This window comes from Cryptomeria japonica, chromosome 2 (assembly GCF_030272615.1).
Source record: "Cryptomeria japonica chromosome 2, Sugi_1.0, whole genome shotgun sequence".
Taxonomy (NCBI): Eukaryota; Viridiplantae; Streptophyta; class Pinopsida; order Cupressales; family Cupressaceae; genus Cryptomeria; species Cryptomeria japonica.
This window is the reverse complement of record NC_081406.1, coordinates 348459476-348474005: the sequence shown is the minus strand read 5'-3', so window position 1 is coordinate 348474005 and position 14530 is coordinate 348459476. Positions and strand designations below refer to the sequence as shown.

At 36.7% G+C, this 14530-nt stretch overlaps 1 protein-coding gene across 1 annotated transcript in view; it reads right to left on the bottom strand.

The window, feature by feature from the left end:
- The window catches only part of LOC131065242 (protein PIGMENT DEFECTIVE 338, chloroplastic), a 153509-nt gene that overhangs the window by 36039 nt on the left and 102940 nt on the right, over positions 1-14530 (bottom strand). Inside the window, exon 7 of the mRNA XM_057999704.2 lies at positions 5525-5650. Coding sequence (XP_057855687.1) covers positions 5525-5650 — 126 coding nt within the window. The remainder of the gene's footprint in view (positions 1-5524; positions 5651-14530) is intronic.

Below are 14530 nucleotides of genomic sequence, written 5' to 3'. Positions count from 1 at the left end.
TTTGAACTTATGTCTCTCCCATTTGAGGAATTGGTCTTAAGACTATTGATTGAAATTTGAATTACCAATTTTTTGTAAGGCCTGGAGAAGTACTTGGGTTGTTCTTTCAATTCGATCCATTAATGCTTTGGTTGTCATCTCCATGAATGTTTTCAACTCCTCTCCCATTGGTTCATCCATGTTATTGTTTTGAGTGGGAATAGAGTTTGCTGCTAGTTTCTTTCTTTCCCTTTCTAAGGTTCTTTGTGCCCTTTGGCTATGTTGCATTAACTTGTCTTTCACGGGATGGTAGGATAAAAGCTTTGATACCAATTGTAATGTCCCCTACTACGAGTAAGCCTATACCCCATAATTAAAACATATATTGTTGTTTTTAACACTTTCAGATTAAATAAAACTCAGAAAATCAGAATTTGTTTCTAACTAGATTAATTAGATTAGAGATTTATAGTTTTCCAGATTTAAGCATAGCAAGGAAAGTGAATGAATAAAGACAAGACACAATTACCCTAGGAAAACCTCCTAGGAGAAAAAACCCAGCCAGAAAAGATCCTCAGATCTGATTATGGTTTTAGTTTCATATGATGATTACACACATATCTGGAGTACAGATGTTGCTGACACAAGAAAGATGGCATAGCAGTCTACAAGATTAGCTCATTGACAGAGATCATGATTTGCAGTCCTTCTAAACTGATTTGCTGTGCATAACAAGGGTTCGCTGCACCTTTCAACTGGTTCGCAGTCCTTCTATAGGGTTTGCTGAGCCTTCAATGGAGTTCGCTGTCTTCTAATGATGATCTGCTGCCTTCTATGTGTATTTCGCTGAACATGAAGATGTTTGCTAATGATATATGTAATCGCTACCTCAATGTATATATTTTGCATCCACTTGAAAACTGAATTGTTGAATTGTTATGTGAGGTATATGCTTATTTATATGAGGAGCAATACTTCTAACCATGTCGGCTTGCCTTGTAAAAACCTTTTAATTCATTTAATTTATTTAATGCAAAATGGATAGGGTTGGCCCTATCATGATGGCGTGTTGGACTTGAGTGTAGCATGGAGACTTTTAGGAGAAGTCGAGAGGTATAGGGCCTAGCCCTACACGTTGGAGAAGGGGCTGGCCCCCCCTTAGGCGGATTCCAATGTTGCCCAAGGCAATTAGAATCCGCCAGCCCTAGTAGGAGTAAGCCTATAACCCATAATTAAAACATATATCACCACACTTATCATGCCTTAAATCAGATTATTTCATAATAAAATCAAATATTTTATATTTAGGCCCCATCCTTACTTATTTCCTAAACCTAATGGAGGATGGGGATTTACTGTCATAGGGCACTTGGAAACCAGTCTACAAGTAGGCTCCCTCAAGGTTTCAGGACTCCATCCATACCCCATCTTGGGCTTACCTATCTTGTGAGGATTTACTCCACCTATCCCTAAAAACACCAACCTATCCTCTCAAAAGCAATAGTGAATGATTAAAGACTAGGCCATTAATATAATAGTCTTTCATGTATTATGAATGTATATGTACATAAATGAAATTAAGTATAAATCTGATCTATTATTATTAAGATATGCAAATCTTATTGACAATACTTCTTTAATATATATTTATACTAGAATCTATAACAACTTATATTATATTTATATATATGCTCACTATTCTTGATAGAATGCAGACATAACATAACATAAATGTAAACCAGCATATGATCATGAGTACGATACAGCATACCAGTCTGCTGTTCTGATACTGATAATATTTAATTCTGATTTCCTCTTTTATACAGACTCCAAGTCTTTTTCTTCTTTTCTCCTTTGATGATGATCTGTCTAGGTGAGGAGGTCCCTTTATATCTTTTGGTTTTTCTGTAGGGTCACAACCCCTCTCACGAGTTGCCTTGCCGAGAGGCATGTTCCCTTGATCGCTGCTCCTCATTACCATCTTAACCTTTTGGCTTGGCTGTAACCGACTCTTAATCAACGATTTGTTAATTATTGACTAATCTTAGGTTTATTAATAATTGCAATCAATATTAGTCTCTGACTTAATCATGATTGATTAATCAATATTGATTTCTTTCCTTATCAGGTATGAAGACTTGCCAAAGTTAACCATATCAAACTGTAGCTGATTGATCTGCCTGGTGCATCGACAAGGACATCGGTGAAATCTTGAAGTCTTACCCTGTAAGACGATTTCACCTACAGGTCTCTTACTATGGGAAAGGCTTCAGACCAGGGGCATGACAGTCGGACTCACCTACTCAGGAGTACTCACACAAGTTAACTCATTGAATACTCTGCCTTCATGACATGCAGGTTAAGCCTACAAATCTCAGCCAGCAAAAAATCAAGTGAGTATTCAGTGACTTTTCCATCTATAATTAAACCCATCACTTTACTAATGTCATTGGACTCACAAGAAACACCACATTTGTGCTATTCAATACTATTATAGACTTATTTGGATTGTTAATGTTATCAAAAGGAAAATTGTCTCTCCCTTTTGAGCCATGATCAACTGACATTGATGGAGGATCAAGAAATATTCACAAGAAGAAACAGGTGTGCTCTCAACAGACCAGACAGTGAAAGCGTTCCAATTAACCTGATTGTCCGGGCAAATTCCAGCAATAGAAAAATTTCGCTTTGTATTACACTAGTTCCTAAACCTAATTTCATTTTCTTTTTTATAGTATGACTTGATGAAACCACGTCAATGGTTGCTAAATCCAAACAATCCAGACAGTGAGAGCCCTCCAATTAACCAGATTCTCCGGGCAAATTCCAGTAAAAGAAAATTTTACCTCTGTATTATAGTAGTTCCTAAAATTGATTTCATTTTCTACATGCATTTGGAAGCCTCCAAGGCCAATATAATGTCTCTACCATTGATATTTGAATATTAATGCTTACTAACTGCATTTTGTTCTTTGCATTGTATTTGTCTATCATTTTTGCAGTCTCCTAAAGTATTGTTTCTTTTACCTCTGTTTCAGATCAAATTATGTTATACTTAATGCTGCAAATTTTAGTTTCTGTGTCTGTTGAAAGCAAGTCATTAGGTCATATTTATCTTGGCACCTAGCATGCTATTTCACTTTTTCTGCACTCTCTTAACCTTAATCCTTTATTAATTTATTAAATTAATGTCAATATAGGGGAAGTCAGCTCACATCCAGAGGTTGCTTCTTCTAAAGCTTTCCAAACTGTTGGGTTTAACTGTGAGGCACATAGAAGTAAACAGACAATTACACCATTCAATAGTAAAAGTCAAAGATGTAAAAATATTAATCAGCAATAAATCTTTTGCCCAAATTTTTTTTTAAAATCGGGAATCGGCAAATTTATCGAACATTTGAAAATACATAATTTCTTAAAATATTCTAAAAAACACACATATACACTAAATTTATAAATGTTATTTTAGAGTCTATGCTTTGTGACATTTATATTTGTTCAACAAAATGGAGATTATTCTAGCTTTATATAAATTTGAATTTTTTTTAAAATATAAATAATATATCCACAAAATTCTTGAAATAAATAATATTTAATTTAATTTTTCTCTTTAAAATTCATTTCATTTAATTTAATTTAAATTTTAAATATTTTAATTTTTATTTATTAATGATTAAAAATCAATTGAATATTCCTAAATATTAAAATTGTAATTTATTAAATGTTAATAGTAAAAAATAAAAGTAAAACAACAAAATTATATTATATTATACTAATTATCTAATATAGTTAATATCGTGCAACTGCAGATTATAGGGCATGAAATCGCTTTTTAAGCAAGACTACAAAACCCCTCTCGAATTCCATTGAACATGAACATTTCTACCATCCCAAACCCGACATTTCTTGCGGCGACGGCCTACAAAACATTTCCGGCAAGGTGTAAGGTTAAATTACCGACAGATTTCCCACCCCACAGCCACTATTGACTGTTTCACCGACGGATTTCGAAATCGCTTTTAAAAACGCGATTTTTCTGCGTGTCTCGGGATTTAAACACGATTTTATCACGATTTTCATACATAAAAAGCTCGCGATTTTTCGGAGATTAAATCGTTTGCCCTACTGACTCGCAAAAAATTGTGATTTTGACGATTTTTTCACGATATTTTCATCTATGGTAAAAATGACTCAACAGACACTGAACCTTGAGGAGATGGCTGATACGGGTCCATAGTTTTTGTGTTTCAGTTTCTTGAAGGTTTAATTGTTGATGTTTTTGTAGCTAGGTCGGATTCCTTCTAGGGCCGACCTAGCATATGGGGGACTAATTGGCCTATCGGCCTTAGTCACATTAATGTGCAAAAATCAATATGTAACTTGTATTTTGGTCTGGCCCTAAATGGGCGATGTAACTTGTGAATTGAGCCGGCCCTATAATGGGCGATGAAACTTGTAATGTGCAAATGTAACTTGTAAGTGTGAATAGGGCTGATCCTATGTTAAACAAGTAACTTGTAAATGCTTATAGGGCTGACCCTATAATGGGCGCCAAGCATATTATTGTTATTATTTGCAAGGCCGACCTGAGGTGTACAATGAGGTCAAGGCATATATATATGCAAGGTTCATTCATGCATCAAGATACACATCAAGTCAGCGAATTACGTCCTCCTTCAGCAGCGAATTTATCTAAGACAGCGAATTGCATTATCAAGATCAGCGAACTTATCCAAGGGCAGCAAACTCATCTCCCAGGTCAGCGAATCTGTGCTTGAACAGCGAATCTCATTCATGGTCTGCTACAGGTCTCTTTAATCAGTGAATTGTCCTCTCTGATTAGGGCATCCTTCTCAGTCAAGGATAATTGCAAATAAGTTTGTTATAACTCAGATTTTCATGGTGCTGTTCATACTACTGTGTGCCCTAGTGTAAAGTTATATTCTGCTGTTCATATTGCTTCAAGTGTTGAAGCAAAATTGTAAAGACACAGTCTGATTATTGCCTAATACAAGTTGAGATTTTGTTGCTGGGTTTTTCACCTCCAAGAGGAGGTTTTCCCAGGGTAATCTCTGTGCTATTGTGTGAATTTTATCTATCTAATCTGATCACCAAATTTTAACATTAACAAACCTAATGAAGTGTTTGAATGCACTTGATGTTTCACAAACATAGCATTTGGTATTATGTACTCAGATTATGTAATTATGATGTCCTGATTGAGTCGTTATATTTATAATGTAAAACTACATGACAGCAAAGTAAGGAAAAACATCATTACCATGTAACCTGTTCTTGAACATTTAGCATTGCTGAAAAAGCCATGAATTATAAGAATAAATAAATAATTATACACGGATCTTTTGCTTGTAAAAATACAGGTTATCAATATTCTCCACAAATGCTGCACTTTTTCGGTTACCCTTCAATTTTCATACTTCAATTCTATTAAGAAAATCTGTCTCATATTATAAAAAAGAAATTAACCAAGATCCCTCTCCTCCTATTATAGTTTACTACTGTATTCAGAAACTTAGACAGTTACCTGAAGGAAATTTTATTAGGAGACACAGAATGTGTCACCATGACTTTGACCTTTTCACCCTCTGAAAACAACTTCTTAACAGATTGAACTCGAGCTCGAGAAATATTTGTTATATGAAGCAATCCACTGCAAAGTCCGGACACTAGTTAGAAAATCTATCAAAGCATATAGCAGGATATCTTAGATGAAAGAAAAGACCTTATATCAAAGACTGCATAGCAATTCTCAGTGGCACTCATCTAAAATTTGAAAATTTTGAATATAAATCAAAACAAAATGCCCATAACATCTCTAATCAACATCTAATAAATCTAGTCATCAAAACAGACACTCTCACGGTGAGCCCACAAGCATGCCAATAAAAAACAACACTGAAAATCTAAAACATTTAGATATACCATTAATGCTCAAGGACGGCCCCCTAAAATGTAGTGGTTCTCAGCATTAGAAAGGTCTGTTGTGCACCTTATAATAATAAATATTATTGTAATATTGACCACTTATAGGTATGGGATGCCAAATTGGAGAGAAATCTTGAAGTTGAGACTCCCCTTGTAAGTTTGATCCCACCACTTGGAATGCCATCTATGACATGGGGGTGTAAAAGCATCTATGACATATAAGGTGTATAGGAGCACCTATGACATGAGAGCTACATTGTAAGAGCACTTATGATGGGGGTTACAAAGACATTGAAGAAAGGCAGCTTTGATAAAGACAAGCATTTTTTTGACTGACTAAATGTAGCCATGTAAAAGCATCTTATGAAATGGACTAAATGCACCAAATTGGAGAGTTTGGTTTGCTTAGGTGGACTCCTTGTTTGTTGGGATCAAAGGACTTGTACATGGAATGTTGGAATTGCACTCATGGGGTGGGGCACATGAACTTGGTGGAGGATTTTGACCATGTTTTGGCTAACTCACCCTGGTGGTTTCTTGTTTGCCTTCAAATCAATCACAAATGTTGTTTTTTGTATTTGGACAAATGTTGTTACAGGTTTCCAGAGCAGGTACATGCTATCAAATTGATCACAGAATTAAGAGGAAGTCAAAGAATGCATTGAGAACAAGTTCTTTGAAGGTGCATGATGTTGGATCAGACACAAGATTGAAGACATCATTTCAGTACAAGTGAAATCCTCTCTATATTGTAATCATCTATTTGATAATATATTGAGCAGCGTTTTGTTTTTTGTTAAGTTTTTTTATGAAAGTATTTCCCAGGGTATTTCTTGTGTTCGTGTGCAAATTCTCTACTTATCTTGCTTCCTTTGTGGATTCAGAAATATATTTAGCATAGCTTCTCTTGTTTAGATTATCAGTCTTGTCACTCATCTAGTCCAAGTTGTGGTTTTGACAATATTTTGAATATCATTTAAAAATCTGCACAACAATTGAGGCAAAATTTCAAGAGCATTTCCAAGATACCATTTTTATATCTAATAATTACAAAACTTGCTATTGTTTAACTACAACCCTCAAGCTAGAGTGATGCTCTCATGAAATAAAAGATTCCATAGGGATTTCATAAGCTGAAGCAATACCAAAGTTACAAGAATTGCCCAAACTCAGTGAGTCCTGAGGTGAGTGACCTCAGAAGAGTTTGGGAGACTCGACAGCCAAGTACTTGCCAGACTCGCCAAGACTCACAAAGACTTGCAAAGTCTTGATGGAAAAACTCGACCACAGCTAGATAACTCAAAAACATAAAAGATACAATTCAATAAAATGTGTGTACCTTATATTTGTCTCCTACACCCTAAAAGCAATTTCATTTCAATTTCAAGCCAAAGAAGACTAAATAAATATAAGTTTTGAGCCAAAAATTGGATTGCATTGAAGGGAAACCAGCAAGGAGATTGAGAAAAAATTGGTGGTTGAATCACATTTGGGTATGTTTGTAGCTACTTTTGATGCATCTAGAGGAGTCTACAAAGGATTGGGAAGAGCTCACCATCGATTTCAAGCAAGATTTAAGAGATAAGTTTGTATTTTGTAGATTGTTTTGGTTTTTTGAAACAAAAATTCAATTTCTCTTTTACATTTTTTTTTCTTTTTCCTATTTTGTTTTAGTGGACAAAATAACAAACCCTAGGTGTTTCTCTCAAAATTAATTGTTTTATAGTTGCAAAACCTAGATCTTTTATATTAATTTAACTATAAACCATAAATGCTAAATTTCTTTTATTTATATATTATTGCAGCATTCTTTAGATTTATAAATTGTCCATATTACAAATCACAATGTCTCAAACCCCAATTAAAAGGGAACCTTGTTGGAAACATGGTATCCCTGCAAAAGAAAGGAGAGGTAACTTGTTTTTATTGCAAAGCAACTCTACTTGGGGAAGGCATTAATAGATTAAAATACCATCTTGCACATATATTTGCCACGCACTACTCCAAACTGTCAATTGAGAGCATGGATCGGAACAAAAATAAAACATGATGCAGCTAAAAGTGTAATTGGAGACTTTTAGTTCTATTGCACCATTTCATTCCATGCAACCTATTTTTCTTTTTTTTTAAATACATAGCTTGATTCTTTATTTGTTGAATTTTTTTATTTAGAGGTACATTGAATTCAAATTTAAACTCTCCATGTTACAATACTTATTTTATTTAATTTATTTGTGTTAGGTCTCTTTATTGGCAAAACATGGTTGATGCCATGGGGTTGACCACGTAGTGTAACGGTAAGTTGCAACCCACTGTTGATAGTGGGTCACTAGTTCGAATCTCAGCCCAGGCGTTTGCTTGCCGATGCTACAATTCACGGACAGCTTAACGATGTTTGGCGGTGGAGGTGTTTATGCCCCTATGTTGGTGACTGTGTCTTGTCATGTTGATGCCCCCCCACACTGGAGCCTATGCATTTGCTTCCGCTGATGTGTGTTGACCCTTCGCTGACCTAGCTGGTGTCTTCTTGTTGAGGTGCTAATGCCTCCAAGTACTTGTTGCGGACGATTGATGGTGAGGTGATCGGGAGATATAAGGATGAAGATGAAGGAGAGATAAGTGTTGGAGAGATAAGGGTGGCTCATTGCAGTGGAAGGGTAAGGAGATATGGAGAGATAAGGGTTGCAGGAGCATGGAGTGATAAGGCGATCGGATGCCATGGGGTTGACCCTGCAATGCAACGGTAAGTTGCAACCCACTACTGATAGTGGGTCACTAGTTTGAATCTCATCCTGGGCGTTTGCTTGCTGATGCTACAATTCATGGACAGCTTAACGATGTTTGGTGGTCGAGGTGTTTATGCCCCTACGTTGGTGATTGTGTCTTGCCATGTTGATGCCCCCCCGCACTGGAGCCTATGCACTCGCTTCCGCTGATGTGTGTTGACACTTCGTTGACCTGGCTGGTGTCTTCTTATTGAGGTGTTAATGCCTCCAAATACTTGTTGCGGATGGTTGACGGTGAGGTGATCAGGAGATATAAGGATGAAGATCAAGGAGAGATAAGCGTTGGAGAGATAAGGGTGGCTCATTGCAGTGGAGGGATAAGGAGATATGGAGAGATAAGGGTTGCACGAGCATGGAGTCATAAGGTGATCAAAGTGATATGGCGAAAGGAGAAAAAAACAAATAGCATAGAAATCAGCAAGAGACAAATTAGGGAGGTGTTAATGCCTCACAAGCCAAAGAAATTTAACAATGGGGATGGGGTCCCCCATTGTGACCCCACTGATTCATAGCTCCAATCAAAAGTGATTACTGATCAAAAAAAAAACATGGTTGATGCCATTACTATTGCAAGGCAAGGTTAAAAGCCCCTAATGGTGAGAAGACAAAGGGCCTCATTTTGTCACAAAAGATGGTTGATGCGAAACCCACAATAGAGGACCAGCAAGAGAGATGGGAAAAAAATTGCACAATCATGACTGATGGTTGGACGGATAGAAGAAATAGAACATTGCTAAATTTTCTTGTTTCTTCCTCGAGCAATTGTATAGTGTATGTGATTAACTAGTGAACTGTGGACTGTTTGCATCCTCCTACAGCTTGCTGCAGGAAGTTATATATAACTGATACACTTCAATAAATCCTCCTGGATCAATTTTGATGGCAAGGAACAAGTATGGAATGGTCAAGCTGTGTATAGAAGAATGAATTTTGCAGATGGATGTGGTCTGTTCTTCCATATGACTATAGAATGAGGCTGATGGGAAGAAATGATATTGACTGCTAGCGACTGCCAGACTGACTTCACGATTGCTAGTGTGTCTCTTCTTCTTGTTACAATGCCTAACTTCCCATACAATTATCCAAAAGAGGATGTTATCCATGTTTCAACTTTCAACTGCTTGACCCAAGCTGGAACAGTTTGTTTTCTTCTGAATTTGTACTTCTTGAAATGCATTGATTTGGTGATTAAGATTTTTAAATTATGCTTTACTGAATCATTGATTTTGTCACTTTCTCAAGTGGCAAAGTTTTCATCAAATCTATTGATGCTTCAGGAAACACCAAAAATGTTGAATTCCTTTGTGAATCTTTGGAGGGAGTCTTGGTTGAGGTGGGTGAGGAGAATGTGGTGCAAGTAGTTACAGATAATGCAGCAAATTATGTTGTTGGGGTAGACTACTCATGGATGGGTAACCATCATTATTTTGGACTCCTTGTATATAGGTAGATAGGACCTTGGATATTGGTGTGGGTGCCACTGAGACATAGGCAGATATAATGGCTGCATCATCATCCAAGACCTATCTTAGATGCCCACGTAGGAGGGTAGAGTGATGCAAGCTCCTTTGTGCCATAGACTTCTAACTTTTGTTTTGATATTTGTTTGGAACTTTTGATGCCATGGATTTCACATTCCACGAATTTTGCAAATAATTTGACAATATTTATATATCTAAATGTGTTATTTATTTCAACTAAAATTTGCATTTATAGTTATGTGATTGATGTATATATGTGTATGTGATCAAATTAGCTTCAATTTGATGAAGTTATCGTGTCTTCAAAGTGTTTATTTACAAAATGGTGCATGAAACAAGTTTTAAATCTTTAAAAATATCTAAATTTCTTGGGTTTTCAGTTTGCAGAGTCTACATTGAGTTTGGGCACCGAGTCCGAGTCTAGGTCAAAAATCAGTTTAATAAGTCTGAGGCGAGTTTGAGTCTTGTAACATTGAACAATACAAACTATCCCAACAAAGATCAAGTTAAATCATGGAGAATTGTCCCTATCTATACAAACAGTCTTGTGCAAGTGTCTAACAATGGAGGTAAATTCATGACTTGAAGTCTAATGGTGATCATGTTGTCTTCATGTTTGACTACTCATGTTTGGGCTTCTTCTAGCTCGGTTACTTTGCCTGTTTTAAGAAATAAGGCTATCGTTGGAGGCAAAGTATTGATTAAACAACTTAGAAGGATATGAGGAGAGACTTCAATCTTATATTAATTTTTCCCGCAAGCTGATTCAAACAAACAATGAGTTCACATATGGGGTCACTGAATTCTTTCTCTGAATTTGATAATTGTGCAAATAACATGTGACCATATTTTGCTGATTTAAAACAAGCTATGTTACATGGTGTTTCGGGAACAAGGACGGCAAAGGATGCGTTTCTGGGATGTTTCCTAGAGGGCCAAAAATAGGGGACAACAAGGGACAGCAGTATACCATATATATATATATATACACACACATGAACTTTTCAAAAATAGATTTAATATATTATAGAGAGCAAGGGAAAGAGAGAGATATATGTCAATAATTGATAACAAAAATATAAAAATGTAACTAAATCATGCAAGTAGTAGTATAACAACATAATAACACCAGTCTTTAGCATTATAACAGTAGTCTTAAACATCAAAAAACCGTGACTCTATCAATATCCAAAAGTCTCAAACATCAAAATACATTGTACAACAATCTATGAAATTAAGCCTTATTCGGGCTATCAATATCCAAAGACTCACAACCATCTAATTCACTATCACCCTCCAGCAGAAGTGGATCATCCAATGACAACCCGACTAGTCCTGGAGGCATCTCCTCATCAATCTGCCTAACATCTTCAAGATTAACATCCCATCACGATGCTGGAGTCTGTTGATACTTGGTAGTCTATTGGTCCTGAAGTCTCAAGGCACTATGAACTACAACTTGCTTCTCAGCTCATTTTGAAGTAAGCCCATTTCTCTTAATGGAGTGGATGAACCCATAGGTGGACCAATTCCTCTCTGCAACAAAGGAACTAGCAATCTGGGAGAGCAAATGAATGGCAAGTTCTTTCAATTCTAGTGTGTCCCTCCCATAAGATTTCCACCATCCAATGGGATTTTTTTGTACAATAGTCATCTTATCCATCCTAACCTTTGGTTTGCTAAATGTAGGACCATCAAGATCAGAAAACTGAAGCCATTGCCCTCTAAGAATGTTTGTTTGGTCCTTGCCATACATTTTGGCAAGGGCTGTTGTAATCCCCTCTATCACCTTTTCATCCTCAAAAGGAAGAACTTGGCCAAGTCTAGGTGCATACAATTTCGGATTAAGAGCATAGGGAAGCATATGAAGAGGGGTGTTCATTGTGTTCCACCTCTTTGTGACAATAGGCCTAATATGCTACTCATAGAATTGCAATTCAGGATCCTTTTGACGAACTGCTTGCTTCATTTGATCAAGCATGCTATCAAAAGTCTCATAGATCTCTCCTAGGCTAGGAGAATCTGTATCTGCATAGCGGATTACTGCCACAACTAGTGATATGACAAAGCAAATATACCTGCAATCAACATTTAAAAATTAACATTAAGACTTTTAAAATACAAAGTGTAAAACAAAGTATAACAAATTCAAAAAAAAATTAAAAAAAAAATTCAGATTTCTTACCTGACATTGGCCCACCAAGATTCATCAAATACTCTCTCTCATTGCCTTCCCTTCATCTATCTTAAATTGAGGCCACCTTTTCCAGTCTGGACAAACAACCACGGATTGTAGAGCATCCTACACCTCCAACATCCTCTCCAACAAAATAAAATTGCTAGCATATCTAGTCTCAACTGGTTTGAGGAATTAGTTCTTTGAATAAGACCGGAATAGTGCAAGTAAAGTGTGATGGTTACATACAAACATTTGTATGTCTCTAGCCTATGCGACTGCTGCCTTCACCCAATCTATTTTGCCAATGTCTTTCAAAGCATGTACACAACATGGAGTCCAAAAAAAATGTTTGTAAGCAGCCTCAATCATCAAACCAGCTAGCTTACAAACACGAGCTGAATCTATCACAACCTGCATAACATTAGAAGTCCCAACCTCCTCGACCGCCTCCCTCAAATTGCCAAATTAGAAATCAGCATCCTTAACTTTTCCAGAACAATCATTAGGTTGAAGAAAGTATGAGCCAGAAGGGGATGTAACAATAACATTAATGAGTGGCCTATGTCGAATATCAGTCCACCCATCCATCACAATGGAACAGCCAGTCCTAATCTATGTTTGTCTCATCTCCTCCATCAATATGGTAGCTTTTGAATATTGATTGTCAAGGAGGGAGGTATGCAATTTATGTTCTCTAGAGGGGGCATAAGAGGGTCCACCTGTTAATATATCTCTCACCATAGTTTTGAAATAAGGTGACCTTGCCAAATGAAATGGAAGAGCATGTGCATAAAAGAAGTTGGCCACTACATCATCAGCTTGCTCACATTTTTGCACATTCATTAACCCTATTACTGACTTTTTCTCAATTGCTTTCCTCCTCCCTCTATCAGCACTCTCTCCAATTGATACATTGGAAGAGGCATGCAAAAAAATAGATGTTGATTGTTTCTTATTGCGAATTGTAACGATTTTGTCCTCACTTATTCCAGCCAATTTTGCCATTTAAATTTGTTGTTCCAATGTTATTGCCTCACAAACTCTAACACCTTTTCCACTCTCACCCACTAGATGGCTTGTAACCCTAGTATAACTCCCATAGTAATGAGTGTTGCAAACATGACAAAGCCACTTCTTGCTGCCCCCTGTATTTTTGCCCTTGTTGGCGGTCACATTTGTGGCAAATTGAAGCAATGTTTTGTTGTGGTTTAAAGGGCCTTTTGCAAACTTTTGAAGAGAGGGTGTAGGGCATACAAAATGGTCTTGTGAAGCAGAACTTGAGGTTAGATTTTTATATTGAGAAGAAGGATCTATTGGCATTGTCACTTCATTTTAACTATCACTAGTCTCATGACTGTCACTACTGGGAAGGAACCTTGGGTTCAGCAATAGAGAATTTATTTTGGTCAATAATTTTTTTTTAATATAATATTAATAATCAAAATAAGAGTATAGTATCAAAAAATATGGCTATGTCCACAAAACTTTACAAATCTACTCATCCCACAAAATACCATTTACAAAAAGCCAATATAGAAACCACCTCGATTAGCTACCAACAACAAAAAATATACATAATTCAAACTTTCAAGAGGGCCCCTGGTCAGTTTACACAAAAATAAAAAGAATTCGCTGAAATATTAACGAAAAGAAGCATACTATAATCATTTAACTTTCGGCTTCCTGGATTGTTGTGTTTCCCATGGGTCATTCTTCTTGAAATGCATCTGCCTCTACTTCTTCGACTCACCCTCACGTTGCTCTGCCTCCCATTCATGAATGTATTACTTTAAAAACCGCCACCCCACCACCGCCTCTGCATGCCTATCCTCTTTGTCTGAAGAAGCTCGCCAAAAGAAAAACGAACGCAAGGGCGGTATAAACTCAGGAGCGTCCATGCAGTCGCCACCTTTTGCTTGAAACCCTTCCCCAGGAACTATGAAGGCAATGTTGACGTGGCTTAAATCGTATTGCTACAACTCTATCCGGTCAACGTAGAATAGAATGTTCTTGCTGAGTATCCTATCCTCTCTTGCATAAGGAAATCCCTAATGCTGTTTTTAATTGATCAAAGAGGACGACCTCAAGGTTCCAACTGTAACTTCATGACTGCAGGATAACTCAGTTGTTTGATGTGTTTTGCTAGAAACACAAAGGGG